Raw genomic sequence first — 23,179 nt, forward strand, 5'->3', positions numbered from 1 at the left:
ACACATTTAGCATAAAACCTGACACTGTTACAGGTACTGGTAGTACTCTAGGAAAATATTTAAAGAAGTCTTAAGAAATAGCTATAAATATTTTGCCCATCAGTAAAATGATGATGCTTGCACAGGAACATTCTGGATCTGCTGCCTCTATTTTAATTCAATGGATTATATCTTTAAGCTTAATTTCTTGCACATGTTGCTTTCCACTTGCGACTTTGCCATTCAAATGCCTTCTACTGATCCAGCAGCAAAAGCACTGGAAAGACTGTTTCACTGAACTGCTGGAAAGGCAACAGAGAACCAATACCATGTGAGCAGTTGGCTCTCTGCAGTTTACCATGGCATATGGATCAGAGCTTGGAAGCCTTTGTTCTGTAATACTAAAGACACTGAAAGTTCCTGAGTCACTTGTGATTTGACACCTTACATAGTCACCATTTGTTGATCTACTCTGGCCAAACTGCATCTATAAAAGCAAAAGGGGATGCAAAATAAAGTCTGAAATGTTAATTTCCAAATGTCTTTGAACTGCTTTTTGCTTTGTAGCTCCAAGAGACCACACAAGGAGTTACTTAAAACAGTGATGAGAACCAGGGCCACACTCCTAGTGTTGGTAACTAACCAGTAAGCGAGTAATAAAAGCTTCAAAGTGGCAAGCGTGAAATCAAGCCCCTAGCTGGCACCAGGCAAAATACATTATGCTGAAATTAAAAGTTATGTGATGTGATATGAGAGAGAACAACAAAAGTTTAATGAGAATACTAATATATTTAACAAACGTAGTTATTTTAAGCTATTTCCCCCTCAGAAAAGCTCTAACTACTAACTCCCATGTATTACACTTAGTCTTTGCTGCCCTGCAGAGTATTGTCACAGACCTCAGACTTGAATGGCAAAATGGATCAGACTACAGCTCCCTTCAGAGACTTAAGCTGTAACCTACATTGTAGGGCTGTGGAGCCGTCATATCCTATTAGAGTTCAGTTAAGTCTGTTAACTGTGGAGGTGTGGAAAGCCTACACAAAGTCTTCCAGTCTGATTACAGGAAACAAAACCCATTAGATGGAGCTGCAATTTCACATGGTCTCCAGTGAAGATTTTACAGGCATTCCTAGTTACAGGAATGGCCTAGCCGAGAACCGCTGCAACCTATTTGGGATGCTGCAGTTCTAATAGTTTTTGACAGTCAGAAGGTCCTGCTGGCTATTTACTATTCAACATACAAATTAATAAAAATGTAACACTTCTGGCTGGCTTATTATGAAATTGGCAGAGATACGGAATTTTAAGTGCATGGTATTTTAATTGCTTTAACTGGCAGTGGAAGCTTACAGTTAAGGTTCCATTATGCCTTCCTGTTCTCATCTGTCTGAACTTTTGGATGAGTAGCTGAGTAATTTAATCTAGATAACCAGCAGTGAACCATTTGTATTAGAAGCTATATATGAGGTATCTTCAGGGCTCTTAAAAATACATGAGAAGAAGAAATAAACCCCAACCACTAGGTTGATTTTTCTTTTGCAAATGACAACGTGATAAGATTGGAATGTAAGCAAAGAATACAGAAGGGAGACTAATGAACAGAAAAAGTCACAGCTGTTGAAAGTTATATGCAAGAGAGAAGTAGAAAAAGAATCTGGAATACTTAAAACTCTGACACTAGGAGAGTATTTTAACTTAGGGAAACTGGCACAATGTCTTTTGTCCAGCTTGTGCAAGGAATGTGTTTAGTACAGTCAAGTGTTTAGATACAAAAGGTCTTGGTATTTGACTTGCTGTCTATCCCGAGAGGTTACCCAGGAATGAGAACCTGCTGGAGACCAGCAAGAGTTCTGTGGACAACATATGCTTAACAGTGCCTTGGAGCGGATTGAGAACATTGGGTCTTTGAGGAAAAGGCTACTGAAAACAGAGAGAAGCATCAGGGTTCTCCAGCTCAGCTGACTACAAGTGTCCAGATAACTGGAGGCATACTAAAATCAGTGAAGTGATATTAGCTTGGATTAGCAAATGCTCTGGCCCTGATTCTGCAAGTGCTTTGTTCTAGGATGATGAGCTCTGAACCCTGTCAGAAGGAACTGATCTTCCATTACTTACTGAGGAGCTACAGCTACTACCACTAGCTGTGCTCTTACTGGACAGTAATTTAAAAGGCAACAATCTGTTTTAGTCTTAATGATTTTTGACAAAACAGTAGGGTGATTTTAAGCTGTACCTTTGGTGTCTCAACTCTTTCTTCCTCCATAAATGCTGTCTCTCCCTGGCAGCTGGATGGAGGGAATGAAAAGGCTTCTGCTCCTGAAGCAGAGCGAAGGCCTGGAGACTGCAACAACCTTGCATTTTGTGAATGCAAGTTAACAGAAGGTACCACAGCTTGTGCCTGAAAAAGATTTTAAGAAATCCAAAACCAGAACAATTTTAGGTAGAAAACAACATACAAGGTCACAAATTAAAAATATACAATAACTAGACCATTTTCAAAGAAGGAGAAGTATCAGACTTATTTCCATATTCTTTATGAATTACATTCTTAGTCTTTAGACTTGAAAAAAAGCACCACCCTCTGCAAAACACACAAACACCAAACCCCAAATGTCATTAAGCTGGCTACTTATTGAAGCTGAGCACTTACTAGCAGTAAAGACAGTGTTAGAGACCCTCTAGTGCCCTCCACCTTCTGAAATACTAGAAATCCTTCTTACACTCTGTACAAAATCCATTAATATTACCTAGTTTCAGTGACTTTTTCTAACATGCCTGTAGGAAAAAGCATGAGAAAGAATGGAGCAGGCTGGACCCGAAAGAAGGTATAAGAGAGGGAGCACTGTTGAAGGGAGAGGTGTGCCTCAGGGAAGCCAAGTGTTGCACAATTAGGAAAACAGTGACTTTCACTGTTTTTTAACCTTAATTTCCTGAAGTGCAGCATACATGCAACGTGCCTGTCCAAAAGGAAACAAGTAGCCTTATACAGGAGCCTGTGGTGCCACCATGTGTGAAAACAAATTATCTTGTTAGGATAACTGCGAGATTGCTTTCAGTCCTAAGGAAAAAGTGGTAATATGGCTATAAAATACAGGAATTTAGTACAATAAGAAAGAGCAGGTTGGTTTTCTTCATCCTTGTTCATCTGTCTCCACCTGCTTTTAATAAATCTTATGATTAATAATCTGCTTTTGAATACTGCTTTTCTATCATTAGAACTACTATCTAAGAAAAGAGCTGGTTTTAATCTTTGTCAGCCATATTATTCCTGGACTTGTGTTTTCATAGCTGAAGTGATTTGGCTTTCATTTCATCAGAATCCAAAACCAAGTAGTGTCTTGCTGCCTCAGGTGAAAAGGAGCGGCATGTTGTGATGTCTCCTGGCAATGATCTGGGCACTTGTTTTATACAGCAGCAATAGAGTACCTAGGAGGCTGTGAACTTGAAAGAATATTTACTTGAGACCACAATAAATCTGAGTCATCTTAGGCCAAGTCTTTCATGTTTCCAGCTATGTATTAATAGAAATCAAAAGCTGTATTTGAGTATCTTAATGAAACGAACATGTGAGAAAAAAAAAAATAAATCTGAGAATTATTGGAATAAGACATGATAAACTGTATGTGACCTTTCTTTCTGAAGAAAATTACTAGGGAAAAAGACTGAATAGCTTTGGAGCCTGTGCTCAATCAGTCAGTATAATCAGAAAGGATACTAAGTAGACAGCCTTCTGCAATACAAGGGTTGGTACCAGATGTAAGGAGCACCCAGAATTGCTCTTGATAAAATAAACGTAACATCCTTAAGTCTTAAAATCAATTAGTCATCACATTGGCTCTATGCACACAGAGGTTTTGCAGCCGTGCTGCGAAGTCTCCCATGAAACTGGACTATTGCTGGGTCACAGGAGGAAAAAGCAGTGCAAATCTTAAAAGAAATGACATTATTTAGGGACAAATCTCTGAGTCTTGAGCCATTAAGACTCTCGTGATAATGATACTTTTATCAGGCACTTAAGATATTACAATGAATGGGCATCTTAACCTGATAGGTTGTTCTTAATATTTTCTTTTGGATACCTCATTATTCTTTGCCATGCTTCATTTCATGGGAGTCAGAAAGTGTATCTAGAGAACAGCAGGGGAGAAAGTAATTTTATTTTCAACAGGTCCCTTTAGAGCGACTATGTTTATAACGCTAAGCAGAGCCTGCGTGCTTTTAGCCCCCATGCTAGCACTGCTCTCCATAAATTCAACAGCTTGTTTGTCAATCACACTGAAGATACTCCAAGTGTTGCACAGTCTCCAGAAATGGTATTTCTCTAACATTTTAACCCATGACTTCCCAGCAAAAGGCTTAAAATTCTCAGAAATGGGTGTGTAGTGATGTGTTAAGCACAAGTACTTAACCTGGGAGTTAAGGTTAAACCAAGTGGATACCCGTTAAAGCTAAAACCATAGTTTGATTTTGGACTTGAGAATGCAGTCAAGTTTCCTTTCTCATTTGAACGTTCACCAATTCTCTCAAACCTCCTTTCTGCTCCTCACCCCACCCCAGGGTGGGGAGGAGGCAGCAGCAGCAGCTGTAGGAGGCATGCCAAACAACTGATGATGATTTGTCATCAAGCAGTTCTGACAGGAGGCAGATCCAAAAAAGCCTTTACAAAACAATACTGCAAGGGTACATACTACAGAAATCAGAAAACAGCAATGGATTCTAAGTGAATCTATGTAGAAACACCATTTTGAAAGAGAAGAATGTCTCGCATAGCCTTAAGCCCATCTCTGCTAGTAGTGAGACCAAGAAAATTACCTTGGCTACTGTCTGCTCAGCAATTGTGCTTGGCCGACGCTGACGAGCATCAACTCTCTGTTCCACAGGGAAGCTACTCCGATGTGATTTGAGTCTTTCCACTAACAAGTAATAAATAGCAGCAAAGTGGTTATAACTCTTGTTCTGCAGAGACTGAAAAAGAGAAGCACAAAAGTGTGAGTACAGCCAAATATGTATTATCTTTATATTCTATGAGACCAGGGAGAAGAAAGAATTGTTGGGGGGTGTGTGGGATGAACGGAGGCTATTTAAGAGGCAGTGGGGTGGGCAAATGTTCTGAATTGAGAAAGCTTTTTCAAACCAGAGTGCCATGCCAGACAAAGAAAAGCATCAACCTTGGTTTAGTGGCAAGTCAGCATAAGGTACACGGGTGAAGTTGTCTGTGGGCCTACTGCACAATGTTTGCATAACACATAAGCCTTCTCTCTGCTAGGGATGATTTTTTAGGAAACTTCCTGGAGGGATGTCTCTCCTCTTCCTGATTAGTCTGCTGGCACAGACAGCATTAGGACAGAAGGGCAGCAGCACAGCATGTTTAAAATGTTTGCCCTTGCTAGAGTCTAACCAAGTAAAATATAGCTCCGGCTTTGGTGTTTTGTGTTTTCCCGTCTTTCCGCCAACTGTTGAAATAAAGAACGTTGCAGGCAACTCAGATAATAAGTTCTAGTCATAAAAACAAACCAGGAAACCTTCCACCCAGGGACGAATATCTGTTTGAGTCTACTTTACCTCAATAGTTTTCTGTTGGTCTATTCCAAGGCTGTGCATTAGCCGTAAGACCTGTTCATTATACTCTCCAATGGAAGGCTCATTCTCCTCTCCTGGTGGATAAAGAATAGGTCTCTGCGCAGGAACTTCTATAAGCATCCACTTATGCTCCTTAATCTGAGCAATAGTTAACCGTTTGGATGGGTCTAGGACCAACATTCTTCTAATCAGATGTTCACACTCTGTTGGGGAAAAAAGAAAATTATCAACCTGCTACCATTACAGAGCATGACAAGAGGAAACTGCCTTACTTCTACCTAACTTCTGCACTAAATACATTTCCTTAAAACAATCTCTAGTCACATTAAGAAGGACAAAACCCCAACTTCTTTAAATGCATGATATGGCTAACAAGTGCCATTCCTTCTACACAGCTCCCACATGAGGGTAATAGTAATATTTAATACCTCTTTGAAGCTGCTTGTGCTGTTCTAAGTACAGTGCTAACATTAACCAATAAAGCTTCAAATAATCTCTGTGAAGTGTGGTGGGGACTAATTAGCATCCTTCTCCAGCAGTTTGAACTAGCTTGTCCAGGCTTCTAAAACAAGGGATTGGCAAAACTAGGGTTAGTGTCTGAATTTATTTATTTTAATTCCACACTAGTGGTCACAAAAGCAAAGGTAAAAATAATGTCACTGTGGTTGTGAATAGTAGCTGGTGGATCTGCAGGCAGATCTGTTTTAATTCTAGGACCAAAGTACTATCAGTAGCTTTAGGTCCCAGAATAATTCTAAGCAAACCAAACCATTGCTGCTTTCTGCTACTACATGCTGGACAACCCTAAAACCATCACATTTTTCTTCGGATCTCAGTTGGGTTTTGGAAGATGAGGGCACAAAAGATGAACATGCAGTTTGTATATGATAGGAAGTCAATGTAAATTCCTTTAAGGGAGCTTACCAATCTGCCATGCGTTTCTAGCTGACCATGATACGGCTACAGTACAGTAGTTACAAGTCAGTCCATTCAGGTAGTTATGACAAATAGCTTAGAGAGAGATTTCTGGCTATTTATTCCTGTTACTCCTGTTTTCACACCCTTCCCCATTCCCAGCATCACCATGTGACCAGCAAGGGGAACAGCAAACAGCCTGTGAAACAGCTGATCTACACTGCAGTCACAGCAATGATTGCAATTCACACAAAGATACCTGGGTCTAGCTTGCATACCCATGTCAGCAAAGTCACAGAAACACAATACAGTTCAGCACTCCCACAAATGTGCCCAGGATGCTGAAGGGTTGCCATGATTCCATAATAGCATTGCTAAAAGCAACCAAATGCCCTACAGCTACACGACAGTGACTGTTTTCCAAGGTGGTGTGCAGGAGTACACGCCACCAGAAAGAAAAAGGGGAAGGCCAGAATGTTTTATAGTATAGAACCCTTAACAGCAGGGATGAAAAACATATTTTTAATTCACTTTGAAGAAAAGCACAGTAGTAGTATATCAAAAGAGGATCTGATTCAGGGAGGTTGTTTTGAAGTCATCTGGTTTAGAGACCCTTTAATATAAGGAAGCTGAAGAACACCATCAAGCCCTGTGAAAAATGGCCCCACTTGTTGTTATCTGAACAGGCATGAGGGAGAGTGAAACCCAACAGATGGGGCAATTAAGTGAGGGAGAAATCTCTGTCACATGTGAGAGTGCCAGATACATGACAGTGAGATCCTGGCATATGAACTGGTTGTGCACTTGTTGCTTTTGTTTAGCAGACTGTCAAAAACCAAGAAACACCCAATACACAACGGAGGTTTGACAGTGATACTGCTCTCAGCATATTGTCTTCCTATATTAAAATATATATGGCCTCGCAGGAAGAAAGCTAATTGCTGCACACAAATGTGCTTCTTGCCCACATCCCTGTATTTCTGTTCACTGTAGGATGAGATTTCCTTCAGCTACCATTTCAGCTCTCTGTCCATGGGTACAGCCACACTGCAATCTCCACACCTTGTACAGGGAAATATATCTTGATTTGCCTAGCAGCAGGCTAAGTGCAAAGGCATACAGCTCATCTAGGCTTATTTGTGTTTCTTTAGAACAGGAACAATCTGCCATACCATAATCTAGCATGCAGATGCACCACCTTTTGCTGTATTGCAACAGAGATTATTCTAGAATTTACTCAAGATTTACCACACCAAGAGCATTGTTACCTTCTGACATAAAGTAAGGGATCCTGAACCTTCCTTCAAGAACTCGTTGCCTCAGTATGGGGAGTGTTGGTCCATCAAAAGGTAACGCTCCACAGACCAAAACATAAAGAACTACACCCATGCTCTGTAAGAAAGAGAATATTACTTTCATTTTTCAAGCTACAAGTTAGGTTTCTGAGGTTGGCTAGCCAAATCCTGTCACAGAAAAAATCAAGTTATATTCTGCAGAAACAGGAAATTTATACAAAAAGGAGTTAGATTTCTGAAGATTCCCTAAACATTAAGAACACTCAGCTAACCCAAAATGGCTAGTCTTGCAGTACCTTGTGCTGATAAGCAGGTAAGCTGAAGTGTAATGGGTTAGAGACTCTGGCTGCTAGCAGGAAGCTCCACGCAGATGACTGAATGATACCTGAAAAGTGAGTCCCAACTTCAGGTGAGAATTCGAGATACGTTTTATTAATCTCAGAGTTGTTCAAACAAAAACAAACCTCAGACAGGAGCCGCTTGAAATAAGAAACTGTAACCTTTTACATTTACCAGTTTGCAAAAGCCTGGGTGAGGCACACAGGTAACTGAACAGTCAGCTTCAGGAGAACACAACTAATAGGTCTGCACTGCTGTGTGCAGTGCTGAGCATGAGGGATTATTTAATAAGAGCAAAAGGAGACAATCTGGGCAAGAGCTCTCCTGCAACTGCCAGGCTAACTTTTGAAAGTGTGCAAGTCAATTGGCACTGCAAGTGGAAATAGTCTTAAAGTATATGCCAAAAAAATACAGCACCACACTAGATGAAATAACCACACCAGACCCTCATGCCAATCAGCTGGCATAGATAGCCGCAGCACTGGATTTCCCAAGGGGAAAAAGCAAGCTTTCATTTAAAACTTTGTAAGTACACAAAAGTTTTAAAATGAAAAATTTATTTTAGAAAGTAATTTTTCTTCCTTCCTTAACCTGCCAAAAAACTGAATTGTGGATCGTTGCGTTCTTCCTGCAAGCTTAGTAGTTTCAGCAGTCTGACCCTGTCATTGAATGTTGCGAAGAGATAAAGAATCCTTAAGTCATCCTAAAAGATAAGTGAAGATGACTATGATTTTTATGCTAAACATATGTGTGCTTCTCTTCATGGGCAGGCAGATTCTGTTAATGATTTAGAATGTTATATATTTAAAGAACATTTATGAAAATTCAGAGATTCACTTCTGAGTCAAACAGTGCCTGTGCTACTTGAAACAGTAAGCGTAGCTGAGATCTGCTGTGTGTTTATTTACCAGTTACTGAAGGTTCAGAAAGACTGTAGCCTTTTTTCCTAAGAAGCTAGCTACATATGTATGTGTGTGTGCATGTGTATAAATACATGCATCCACACAATCATATGTATCTGAAAGCATGGTTCTTATTTACATTGTTAATGCAATTAGATTAACTTAAATTTGATTAGCAGCTGAAAGGTGACTTTCCATGTTTGTGTAACAGGCTCTGGGCAAAATGTCAGTGCCTGTGTTGTAATGCTGTGTGCAATATTATCACTGCAGACCTGATGCCAGAGCAGGGACTGCCGAACTGAACTGTCTCTGGTTGCTTTAGGATATGAATCTGTCATTTTAAGTACCAGAAAACAACAAAACCCCTCCAACTGAACAAAAAAACAATCCCGAACAAAATCAGATTAGGAGTGAAAGGCGGTCTCTGACAATGCATCAAGGGTGCACAGCACTTCTTTAGTTCATTTTAGTTCCTTTCCATTTCATAAGAATGTGGGTTGTGCTCTCTATCCTCTTCCATTAGAGCAGTATGCATGGAGACACACTGATTCAAAACCATGCAGTTGCCTTAGTAGAAATGTTTCTGACACAAATATGCTTGTTTCCAGCTCAAAGAGCAAAGCAGTCGTTATCTCTCCTGTGTTTCAGTGGCTCAGAATCCTTTTAACCTCATGAAGAACTTACAAGCTTACAAGTTCAATTGCCACTTAACGCAGAAGATACTAAATGCACTGAAAAAAGCAAAGTTCACGCATTCAGCCAGGAGAGCTTTTGGAGGAGTTAGAGCTTTTCATCTAGTGGGCTAACATATACCTACAGTGTACATTTAATAGACACCTGGAGAGGTAACTTCATTTCCATTTAATGTTAAGAGGCGTTTTATGACACCTAAGAAATAAAGCTGAAGCAGAACAGCTAGTGTGCAGCTTAAGAAAAATCAAGAATGATTCCTTTGTTCCAGTATCCTAAAAGTTTACGTGAATCCAGTTAAAAAAAGAATAATGATACCCAGATATCCAGCTGGGGTCCCTCGTATTGCTGTCCTTCGAAGACCTCTGGGGCTGCATACGGGGGGCTTCCACACCATGTCGTCAGAGGCTCACCACTCTTATAGAAATTTCCAAAACCAAAATCTGTTGAGAAATTAAAGGGCAAGTAACTCCCAACTCTAGCTACATGACAAGGAATAATGATATGCACTAGGCCTTAAAGCCCACTTTCATTCATGAAAGGCTCTATCGCAACTCCTTTTACCCGTACTCCCCCTGAAAATATCTATTGGGATGCTGAATGTCCTATACTGCTATTTTCATGACAGCTCTGTAATTAATAAAACACTCTGCAGAACTTCACAACCTGTAGGAGTTTTGAGTAAACTTCTACCAGTTTGCTAAATCCAAGTTTATAAACAGCTCTCACTAAAATTCAACAAACTGACAATCATGCATACATATGAGCTTATTTACTTGCCAAGAGATATCTGAGATTCAGTGCTGGATCTGAGATTTCCTGAGTTTTCGTTAGGTGCTCTCTAGCCTTGAATACACAACAAATTCTGACAACAAAAGCATCAACTTTGGAGATGAGAGAAAGGAACTCTGCCAAAAGCAACAAGCATGGGAAAAGAAAGCCTTTTGCTAGGAAGGAAACTCTGCTACTGGAATTGTCTCAGCCTTTTCAATATACAACTGAAATTTACCATCCCACAACAAAGCAGTTCTTTTAAATGTTTCTTTTCATGGCTTAATGTGGGACCAGACACAGGTCCCATAGGACTTCAGTATTAGTCACCATTTGCAATAATCCAATAGTGAAAAGCAAAATGACAGCCACTATTGCATAGAGACATAAGGTCAGATAGTCTTTTTTTTTAACTTCCCCTGTTGCTGCTCTGCTAGGTTGCCTTTCCTCTGTCCCCCTAGAACAATACAGCAAACAACATTCATGTGGAGGAAGCTGGCTTAATGACTGAACTGAAACCGGCTATTTTCAACATGCAGAGTTTCAGGTGGCTGTTACCACTCCCTGGTGCCCAGATCCTCCAGTTCCCCTTACATCCTGCCATCATTCTTGCTCCCTTTGCTTAGTGCGTGCATCATTTTCTTCAGCATTCTTTACTCTTCCTGCCAGCATCCACTGCAGATACCCATTCTGAATACACTCCTTCCATGACAATCCTCAATATTTATACACAAGGCTCTTATTCATCAGGCTTTTAATAAAAGCCTTTGGAGCACAGTGTTTGGATACACCTGTTCATACCATGAATCAAAATAATTGCTCTGCTGAAGTCTAGTGTTTTCTCATGGAATTCAATGAAACCAACATTTCTCCCTGTTGCTGCCAGCATTACCACTCTGTACTGCTTAGTCCTTTTGCAGTGCAGGCCACCCCATATGTTCTCTGTGACAACAAATACTGGTAATAGTAAAGCAACGAAGGAGAAGTTCTCAAGGAGAGAGAGTTTCTTTTTCTTAAGGTAATTATGCTTTTACCCTTGTAGCTAACCAGGCTCCTGTAGAGTATTACCGCAGGCTGGTGTGACTTAAGGAATCATGTGAAAGTCAACAGTGTTGATAAACAGTAATCAGGCCATTGATTTAGTACTGTCAAGCGCTGAATACCTCAGAGGCACGTTAATACAGTGCGGCACTGATATCTGGTACATGCGGCACGCTCAAGAAGTTAAATCTCCAACATCAGCCCAAGGTGACTGTATTAGCTCAAAGTCAGAAAATCAGATAACCCATCTCAGCGCAATGAACTTTTGAGTTCATTCATAAAGAGGAGCCCCACTGCCTGTAAGTAAGAAGGCTCCAGTGCCAGAAAGACTATTTGAAGGTCAGACACATGACATCCATAAGAGTGTCATGCTCTGCAAGCACACAGAATGCCCGACAGTTGCATGAACACTTACGCAATGGCATCCGGGCATGTCACCATACTCTGGAGGTGCAAACGGCCAAGGTCAGCTCAGATTCTAAGTCTACATAGAAAACACATTCATGCCATCCTTCCTTTTCCATCCTCTTTCAGTTCCCAAACAACTGCAACTTCAGCTGTAGTAACAGAGGGGAAACAACAAAATCTTCTACCAAAAAAAACCCCCAATCACTGTATGTCACCTGCCTTTTTCCTATCACAGCTAGACTTTTGTTGTGAGGGTTTTTTTATTCTCTTTGAGGAGGTTTTTCTTCACACATAATTGGCTTGGCAACCTTGACAATACTTCAGGAGACATGAAGCAATTTCTTCTCTCAGAAGCATTTTGCCATCTGTGTAGGTGTCATTAAATCTGATCTGTCCTTTCATTTAGCTTAAATTTGCCAGATTTTCAACATCCTCTTAGTACTGCAGATAAATATCAATATCTCTGAACTGCAGCTCCTACTCAGGTGCCACCCTCATAAATCTTTCTATCTGATTTACAAGTACATGTACATACGTTTGTAAGCACAGCTATAGAAAGCATGACCTGCTTGGAAATACACAAGATGTCAATTCCTAAGAAAGTGAAACTATCCAGACTGGATTTAAAGTTAGTGATTTGGTGAACATGAACACATGGAATCCACTTCAATAAGAAACATGAACAAATCTGAACAGCAAAAGGTAGAACAGTCTTGAAGTATGACTGATGAATATAAGAGAAGCTTCAGGTTTATGCTACAATTAGGATTTGGGGTTTTTTTTACTATTATCTTTACAGGCTTAATTTCATAACACACAGTAGTTTTATTTATGGTTACCAAAAGTAGCTCAAGAGCAAGGACATCTTGGAACTGAATGGCATCATCCCTGCAAGGCTCTTTCCTATCTGAGCAATAGAATTACAGAACTTATGCTGTTGAGACAGTGCCTGACTGGTACAGCAATTGACTTGCATCTGATGGTCTTGTGACAGCATAGATGATCAAGTTTTATTAGGCAAATCCACAAATGAAAGACCTATACATTGATAATAGACGCAGCAGCCAAGGATGCACTCTGTATAAGCACTAATACAACGATATCAGCTGCTGGGGCTTGGGGGTAGGGACAAGCATGAGGGGAACAGACTGCAGAAAATGGTACACTCTCCCTGTCGCTACTAGATGGATCAGTACAGAATTCCTCATGAGTCTGTGTGCCTTGTCTAGAGGAGCATGTATCTTATAAACCTGGAAAACAGTTCCTTTATTCTGTCTTTAATCTGCAACTCTACAACTTTAATTTCTTCCCTTTTATATGGGAAAGGAACGTCAGGATTTTTCAGTTATGAATTCTGCTGAAAAAAGAGCATGCATTGATGATACAAAGCACAGTAAGAGCCAGATACCTCCTAATTCATACTGGACTTTTTCATGTAACCCAGGACTTAAAACCAGTGTTGCACATTTCCGCAATCTCCTCTTATCTTTAGAAATCAAATTATATTCTATTGTTGGACAAAATAATTACCTGTGCAGCGAGATCAGCATATTTGTTAGGGTACATAAATTATTACAGTTACCTTTTTTTGTTTCCATTACGCTTTCTACAATTGACTCTTCAAAGGACATTAAATCATTTGTTAACAACTCAAGAATTTGTAATACTCATGAAAACCATTTCAAAGAAAAAGTTCAGGATTGAGATAGGATACTGGATGCTTGGTCCATTGGGCTTCCTCAATCTTTAATTATCGCACTGTCAGTTTAGTTGTCCCACTTTTTGGAGTGTTAGAATGGCCAGGATTCAATTAAGAACAAAACAATCACTACTCTCTCCTTCTCTCCTCTCACTTCACCTTGTTTCTACTTTGCAATTGGTGATCTACCATAATCACTCTGGATCAAAGGTAACTGTTTTTAACTGAAGAACATTGTTAAGATTTCTCATTCCAGAGAAACGGATTTTAAGACCATTACTGATGTTTAAGGGAAAAATGTGCCAGCCCTCAAAAAAACATATGCCAGCCACAGAATTCTGAAAGGACTGAAATTGGACTCATTACCAGAAGACTGAGATTATATAATGCAGTGATCATCTTAACATTTGCCTGAATCTGCACGTTAAAAAAATACGATCATTTGCAGCATTGTGTTCAGTTGAATAAACTCTGTGTTTGTGCAATCTGCAAATATTGGCTCTCAACATTTGTGGTATTTTCTTTCTCAATCTCATTACCCCCTTTAGAATAATCTTGATTTTAGAAGGTATAATTTTTTGAACATACATCATTTAAATGGAATCTGCTTTCCCGTTAAAAATGGAAACAGACTAAGATTTCAGACCCGTTTGCAATTTGAGAAATGGAAGCTCCCTGCCAGAGCCACTACAACTTCTGCTGTGCATCTAGCAATATGAGGTAGTCTCTAATTTGTACCTCTAAAAATCCTTTAGAAGGGATACTTAGCTTCAGAACTATAATTAATCCATTCTCCTAAAATTACCAACAGAATTCAATCTGCCTGGCTTTGTAGAGCTTTATGGATCTTTTGTTATAATAGTAATGTAAGCAAAGGAGATAATCGGGAGAGAGGTACTGATAAAAGAAAGGTACGAGTGTGTTAGAAACAAACCTGACCCACTTCATGAACTGAATGCTGATCAGCCAGTTCTGACGTCAATGCATATTTTACTGTCCACCAGCAAGACAAACCAGCACTACAACCTACTTCAAAATAACAGTCTCTCCTACCTGATCTGGTTCAAACACAGTAGCTTTACCATCAAGATGGCATGATTTCTGCAGACATCTATAAAGGCATCTTAATCTGGCAGTTTTGTGGGGCTGGAAGTATACAGAGAGAAGCTCACTATTCCATCCTCAATTCAAAGCTGGATTTAATTTTCACGAGTGCACAGATGTTTCACTGTGCAGACAACGAGCGAGTTTTATTTGATGACAGCATAGAATAACAGTGACCAGTAAGTGAAATCCAGGCCATACGATTCCTTCGAAAAACACCAAAAGGATACAGGAATAATCCAGCTATCTACAGGCAGTAACTTTGACAAGAACAAAGAAGGTTTACCTTGCCAAGTGCTAAAAACAAATTTGATGTCAAACCTGATGGAGACTGCCTCGTATGGCATTCCTCACCTGCAACCTTCCCAGTGGACATTTTATCTGATTAATACCTTCTTTTATGTTATGCACGCTATAATTTAAGTTCGAGGCTTTTGCTCCCAACTACCTAGTATCTTCTAGAAAGTAACAGTCTCTCAAAGCTCTCACCTCAAGATCTTTACTCATCCTCTCTTTCTTGTCCTGTTACTAAGACTGAAAAGAAAGATCCTTTGAATTCTATCTCTTCTCTTCCTTATAAAACAGTATTAACACAAAACTATTACATTTCAGTCCAGCCTCCTTTAAGCATAAAAGGTGGTAGTCTCATCAGCTCACAGCTTTAGGAAGACTCCTTTTTAATCTTATTCTGTATTTGACTAAAAAATGTTTTTAAACAGTGAAAGCTTCAAGGAAAGCCTTAGAAGCATCAGAATGAATCAAGAGGTCCACTGGAAGTTAGGAAGAGCCTGGAATGGCCAGGAGTATCTATGTGGATTTTATAGCTGCTTGGAGTGATCAGCAAGGGACAGCCCTGTACATAGTGCTGGGGCCCAATGCAAACACTGACACTGCAGAGCTTTCTATCAAAATGATTCATCTTCTACTGTGTTGTTTTTCAATTGCTACATTAATTCAAATTAGAGTGTAATTCTAGCTATCAGAGTTGTGATCGTGGCTGCCCTTTGTTCTTCCACAGTTCGATGAACCATGAGGAATATGAACCACTGGAAGAGACTGTACTCAGGGGCCTGCACAGCACCAGGTAACTCCAAAATCACAGAGAAACCATTCTGTGGAATTCATCATCTGTCTCCTTTACATAGAAAAATAAAACAACTGACTCAGCACAAATCACTACAAAAGTTTCTAGCAGTCACAACTGTCCTCCAGCTACTTTATCACCAAAGCTGGGTACAGGAATTGCTATCAACCTGATAAAGCTTGACAAAAATACATGAAAGAATCCAACCATATAAATCACTGCCAGTTAATGTGATCATTTACATACAGCCCACCTGTAATTAACTTTCTGTAATACAGAGGTAGAGCACAAAAAAACTAAGAGGAGGAAAGAGACAGCAGCAGCTGATGGAATCTAGTAACTACAATTTATCAATGGTTTGGTTTTTTTTTTGAGTCCATGGAGAACCTGTGCATTGAAATTCCCTGCAATGGAACAGTCCATGTCGCTAACCTTTCTTCGGTTAACAGGTCTCCTGAGATGCCTTTGAAGTAGTGTTTTTGTGAGCTTGTGTCATGTTTGCACTGCAGTGTTCAGAGAGGCAGGGAACCTGCATCCCTGCAGTGCTACGGACATCCATGATAAGCATACTTCTGAATACAGCCCTGCTCCAGTGCAATTGAGACCTGAGGAGTTCTAAAATCTAGCCAGGCTGAACGTGACAAGCTACAGTGCAGAACACTGATGCAGAGGAAGAGAAACTGGAAGGGATAGACTGTGGTGGTGAGAATGGGGAGAAGAGTGGCAGATTAGAAGGCAGGGAAAGAATACATAGATGAACAATAGCACAAAAATTCCCTTATCTTTAGTTCAGTTACTCATAGTAAGTGGGGTCCATGTGACTTGCAGCTCTTAGACACGGTATTTACTGAAGCCATACATTGTCCTGGTAAATACAGGTGTACATCAATCTTAGATCTCCAGGTGCTATGATTGTCAGTAGCTGCTAGAAATAAATGCAAGTTTATCAAAAATGAGAAAAGTAAAAATGCACTACAAATGGTGGCGCTGATGAACTGGCTATATTAAATCTCAGAAAAGTACCTAAACCCATTTACTTTCAAATTCACAGCCTATTTACCAACAGCTGTGAGCTAACAGTGTGGGTGGCCCTATTAGTTTTCAGAATTCTGAGACATCACCACCAATTCAATGTCAATGTTATTAGTTATTATACTTGGGTCACTTGGTTTTAAAGTCCATCCCAAAATGTTTCTTTAGCTTTCTTCAGGTATCAAATGCCCTAAATAAGAACTTATACCAGAACTGCATCTTCCCGCTACAACAGTTGCAAAACCCTTTTCAACTGACGGTAGCTTTTAATATTTTTTACAGTTTAACATTAATACAAAAGCCCACAGCAGAGTATAGAGAAAATTAAAAGATAACCATAAACAGCTTAATATCAAATGAAATGAAAAAGAGGCTACTGCAAAAGCTCTGCTATTAATTTATATAAAGCATTAAATAACAATTTTTACAGCTTTTATGAAGCTGCTGTAAAATTCCCACTCTGAGATGCTAAAGAGCCATGAAATACAGAGAACGTGCCAAAGAGCAGATTAATAGGCTTCCCTCTCTAGCTTTAGAGAATCTGTTTTCCACACTCTTCCTTCTCCCCCAAAAATCCTTGCCTTACATTCAGATTTGACAACAAACAGTAGCCTAACACTCTATAAAAATCATGGTTGTGGTAATCACATAGCTGTATTTTCCTTCTCCTCAGTTTTAATTTGTGCATTACTTAACCTTTCTGTAAACTCTTAAACCATGTGAAAAAGATGCTAGAGGTAGGAATGTGGTGGTAAAGGAACAGGCATGAATGTGTTAAATGTACATACAAAATCAAAGGTGAATACAAAAGCAACAGACATATACAATACTTTTTATCTCAAAGATGAGTGCTTATTTTAAAAGACTGTGTAGATTTCACATTCTGGTAAGATGATTTGAAAGGATTTAAAAGATTTTTCCTGAGGGTGAAGTTAATCCCCAGAATTAATTGCCTAGTCTTCCCAATGTTTGCTGTAGTATTGCAGAGAGAGGGGTGAATCTTTGCGACACAGATGCTAACCAGTTAAACAGGTGTTAACTTTTTCTTTAAAATCTTTAAGGACACTGTCCATATAATCCGTAGACAAAAGAGTGAATCTTTTAGAGAGCTGCTGGTACATTTAATGCTTTTCTGCAATTTTATCCTTACAGAAAGCAGTAGAGATCGGGATACATTTTCAGTTCATCCTTTTCAGGGATGCCAGAGAGTAAATTTAAGGGTAAAATAATCCAGCAGTGATCTACAACTCAGAAATCATGGAATGGTTTGGGTTGGGACTTCTCAGCCTGATTGGCTATATATTACAGTTCTTTCTCAGAACTAGCAAGCTTACTCCTATACAAACCAGCTCTTACAGTAGTTAGCCTTCCTTTCTTGCTCCCATATTACTGATGACTGAAGTTCAACAGTCCTCCAAATTGAGCTGTTACCTAGGTTTCCCATTCCAAGTGTCGCTAGGCTAAAGTCAGTATGGAAAGATTCATGGAATTGTAATGAGTTGACAACCACCAAAATGATTTCCATTGCTAGCAACATCTGCTGTGTCTAAATTTATAATTAAAATGAAATCATGCATGCAAAAAGAAAAAAATCAATAAGCTTCCATTTTGAGTTTTTCTAATGTTGAAAGAAGTTATTTGATTAACTCTGTTTTAACCTGAACATCTGGCAGCATTATAGACATGTTATGACACCCACCAAAAAATGACTATCACTCTAAAAATTATTTCCTTTTTCCTGAAAGTATAATAGAGCTAATCTAGGAATTATTTTAGCTACATATACTGCGATATCCGTAACGCAAAAATATTACATGTGTTACCAGTCCGATTTTCTGTACCTTAAGCACAGCAGGATATCTTGGGCAGCAGCAACTGAATTACTGGAACGGCCTTCATAAAAATAAGATGTTATTAAACATCATCTACATTCTGAGTACCTGCTATTTTGATGTTCATGTTGTTGTCAAGCAAAAGATTTTCAGCCTTCAGGTCACGGTGAACAATCTTTCGACCATGGCAATACTCCACTGCTGAGAGAATCTGCCAGAATTTGCGCCTGGCCTCAGACTCGCTTAGACGGCCATGGCTGGCGAGGTAATCTGTTACAATAAAGCAGGTTTAAATGGTTAGAGAGCAAGCAACAACTCTGACACTAAATTATTTCTCTTAAACTAATTAGCACCAGGAAACTCAAAAAGTATTTCAGCCAATCCCAGTTTCCAACCCATTATTCTCTCACCCTCCCCTCCAAAAGAATGGAAAAAAGGATAAGAAAAAAGCTGCTGTGTAATGAAACTCTACTCTCTGTTCCTTCTTTTATAGTTACCTAACTATTCTGATAAATACTTTCATATAATGCTACTCCTGTGGAATGGGGAATACTTGGAATAACTGGCTTCACCATCATGAGGTTCTTTAAGCGGTAGCTGCTTATCAGTTCATGTAAGCTTCACACCACGCTTCTCCCTCTAAAGCCTCAACAGAGGCTGTGTGGTAGCTAGAAGTATTTTTTCCCTGTAAATAAAACAAGTTCCTATGAGGTACCCGTCCTGATCTCTCTCTTGTCTTCTTCGCATCACAAGCAGAAAGAACATTTTGTTTTGATATTTGATTATGTTGTAAAAACTAATGTTAGCCCTGAAACAAATGATAGCTCTGAAACTGAAGACTTCATTTATCCTCAGGAACAAAAACAAGCAAAGCAGCAGCTGTGAGAGTCTTGACAGAAGGAGCTTCTATAGCCAATTCTATTCTTTTTCTTACAAGGCATAAAATCAAAGAATGAACTGTTAGGATGGTTTCTGAATTGTCTTCAACATCCTGCAAGGAATGCAGTTAATGGCCAAGGTGCAGCAATATAGATGTTGTACCTGGTGACCACAGGCAAGGGCTGAGTGTATATACATGTAGCAATCTCCAACCACTTGCTGCATCACACCTAGTACTAAAGTTAAACAAAACACAGTGAGCAAGAACTAAACTGCTGGAGCTGCTGACAGCCCCTCCTAATTATCATTAATAGAGAAAGTTCCATGACCAGGAATCATCATTTACAGACCAGCTGACACAAACATTTCTGCCTGAATTCAATTAACAGGTTAAAACTGCTGCTTCCGCAAGTTGAAAAGCGAACATGATATTATGAAGGTTTTGAGCCTACTTCTGTTTGTTTATAAGAATCCTTGAAAATTCCATAAGTAAAATGATTTGTCATATCTTCTATACTAGTTATGTGATCCCAGTGATCCAGAATACCTGGCTTTGTTAGGGTGTGGGGTTTTTGTTAATAAAATACTGTTTATGGGCTTTATAAGTGCTTGCAACATTTTCATTTAAGCTTTTCTGCTTTCTTTACAATAAGCAGAAAAGGCCTAAGCAGCTTGCTTTAAACACACTCTAAAAACCTGAAAATGTTTCCAGTAAAACTTTGCTGACTGTGCACTTCTGCTTCATTGTTACTACAGATAAGGACAAAGAACTATGTTGTTCAGGAGGAGGAGGCACAGACCCACCAACACACCTTGAAGATTTTTGCAATTATTCAGAAAAACATGGAAAAGAAGGTATTTGTTGTTGGATCGTATAAAACCAACCACTTTCCTGACCTTGCATTATTATACATCCTGAGTTCTCTTCTGCCACTTGGGTCACTAGACTACGCTGCCATTAAGTGCTCCAGACAGTGTCATTTTGATTATCAAAGTGAATTCCAAATTATATTTTCAGTCATACAGTTTAAATAAGCAAATGCAATCAATAATACACCATCTTCTTAATATGTTCGGTAAAACAGGCTTATTTCAAAAGATATTTTATAGAGGGATCATTTTGGAAAAAGTTCTATACTCCATTACTAAGGAAACAACTTTGTTTCACTCGTGGCAGGATTGAAAGGATTTCAGGCACTGCTGCTACTACCTTGCAAGCATGTTCTGCAAGCACAGAGGTGGCTGCTCCCGAGCGACAGACTAGAGACCTCAGTTGCAGTACACTCATTTCAGCATCCCTCAAAACAAATTTTTAAGCAAAGCACATTAGATCTGATCTCTGGAACCTGCAGATCTGAAAACTCTCCTCAGAGCTTCTAACCTACCTAAGTCTTAATACACTTCAGATGGTTTAACTTGGCAAAGCATAAGAATAAACAAAAGCCTGGCAGTAAGAGGAGATCATAATATTTGCAAGCTAAATATCATTCAGTCACAAAGTGACTGACAAATCATATGATATCAAGGTGAAGTCAGATATCAAAGGCACAAACTAAATTACAATGAATGCAAGCCAGCTCTTTAAGCTGTTAATCTATAATTTGTTAGCAATGCAGCAAACAAGTTAATGAATCCAAGCTTCTCATTTGCTTTTATGGATCCAGTCCGCCGGGACTTATTTAAAGATTCCAAATCACTTTGGCTTTAAGTATTGCACCAAATCTAGGAGTCTTCATGGAGTAGGTCATTTAGTCTGAAATACACCTCCTCCTCTCCTGGAGAAGTAGAGCATACCACAATCTATCTGAATATGCGATGGTACATGCAAGGATACTGTTTGTGCATGAATTAGCTTGCAAATAGGAAAGGCTGGGATATAGGCATCATGCCAGCCTCTGGATGACAGAAACCACTTTAAGAGAGCTGAAGTTTGCTAGAGACATTCTGCCACACAGCTGGAATCTGGACACTGAATATGCACATATATACCTCTGAAGCTAAGAGCCACGACTCTAGTTTTTAATGCAGGTACCTAGAGCAAAGCACCCTGTTGTACCTTGCAAAGACTTAAACAGCAAAGCTACTTATGCTTTCATAAAGATACCCTTTGACAAACCTTAAGCTCATGTCATACCCTCTGGCTACATGGTTCTATGATAGGTTTTTTTGCCATTTTCTATAATTAAACAGAAACCAGAAACTATCTTAGATTGAGCGGGATCCACAGCAGAAAGCAGCAGGACTTTTGTCACAAGGCAGCTTCCTGTCCAGCCTTCTCAGTAGTCCAAAGTACATGAATTTACTGGACAATCAAAAGCTTAAGATGCATTTACTTCAAAACACATGACTGAGACATTGCCTGGCAAACCCAGCGGTCAACGCTTTTCATTTAAAGTATGGTTCTTCGTTTAGGTAGACAATGGTATGTCACACACATCTTAAGTTTGGTATGTTAAGGCTCTTTTAAAGAGTACATACCAAAGCAAGCACAATGAAAGATAATGAAGACGACTGTCGTAGTTTAAGCCCAACCCAGTACAATGATTAAGGGACTGAAGTGATTGTCATACAAGGGGAGGCTGAAAGAGCTGTAGGTGTTCAGGCTGGGGAAGACAACGTGTAGAAGGTAATCTTATCGTGCGTATAAATACTTGACAGGAGGAAGAAGACAACTGAGCCACTTTTCTCAGCACAGGCATCCAACAGAAACACAGGAAATTTAATTTAAACCCAAGAAAAAGTTTGTTTCTGTGCAGGTGGTCAAATGCTGGAACAGGTTGGCTAGAGACTGTAGCCTCCATCCATGGTCCTGAGCAACCTGCTCTGGTTGAGCCTGCTCTGAGCTGCAGGGCTGGAATATACATTCCCTACAAATCCCTTTTGACCTCAACTCTCCCAAGATCTAGGTTCAGTGTTAGGCAGTCAAGACATCACTCCTCTGCTTCAAGCTTAGTAAGGAACAAATAATACCTTATTAGGGGACACACTGTATTTTTAGTCTTAGAAATGCCTGTTAACAGAAGCAGTAATAATTGGTTAGAATTTCAGCTAGGGAAATCCACTTTTAACATCAGAAAGAATCTTTATAATTAAAAGAACTCGGATTCTAAATAGCTTTGTCTAGGAAGATTACTGAGTCTCTCTCTAGGGAGATTTCCAAGAATGATGCAGCTGATGCTGTGACAAAGCTGGGACACAGCAGATAGCAGCTCAAGCCCACTCCAATCCAGCTTTCTCTTCTCAAAGCATGTATGAAATTGTCCAGGACAAACTGCTACGTAAAACTAGGCTCTTACAGGTACAGACATAATTCAATACTAACACTTTAAGAAATCAAAGAGATGTCTGAATGTTTCTTTCATGGGGAAGCATTTCTGGAGATACTTCAAGTTTATTCTTCACTTAAACAGGCACAAGATGCTGAGAAGTTGAGGTTGTAAGCACAGGGGTTTATACAATCAAACATGCCTCCTTAAGGCTTAGTAGAGGGGGTAGAAACCACCATAACTGAAAGCTTGGCTATGCCCTTTCCCCTTGATGAACAATTACACTGGTTTTAGGCTCAATAGTCAGCTTTCCCCTCCACAGCCTGCATTCTTGTAATATAAACAGTCACCGATGAGAAT

At 39.5% G+C, this 23,179-nt stretch overlaps 1 protein-coding gene across 1 annotated transcript in view; it reads right to left on the minus strand.

Moving 5' to 3' along the window:
• Nucleotides 1–23,179, minus strand: part of SIK2 (salt inducible kinase 2) — a 48,260-nt gene that overhangs the window by 7,779 nt on the left and 17,302 nt on the right. Inside the window, exons 4-9 of the mRNA XM_030505363.1 lie at nt 18,783–18,944; nt 10,022–10,146; nt 7,746–7,869; nt 5,545–5,765; nt 4,795–4,947; nt 2,216–2,380 (exon numbers count right to left, since the gene is read on the minus strand). Of these exons, the coding sequence (XP_030361223.1) occupies nt 2,216–2,380; nt 4,795–4,947; nt 5,545–5,765; nt 7,746–7,869; nt 10,022–10,146; nt 18,783–18,944 (950 nt within the window). The remainder of the gene's footprint in view (nt 1–2,215; nt 2,381–4,794; nt 4,948–5,544; nt 5,766–7,745; nt 7,870–10,021; nt 10,147–18,782; nt 18,945–23,179) is intronic.

This window comes from Strigops habroptila, chromosome 17 (assembly GCF_004027225.2).
Source record: "Strigops habroptila isolate Jane chromosome 17, bStrHab1.2.pri, whole genome shotgun sequence".
In the NCBI taxonomy this organism is placed as follows: domain Eukaryota; kingdom Metazoa; phylum Chordata; class Aves; order Psittaciformes; family Psittacidae; genus Strigops; species Strigops habroptila.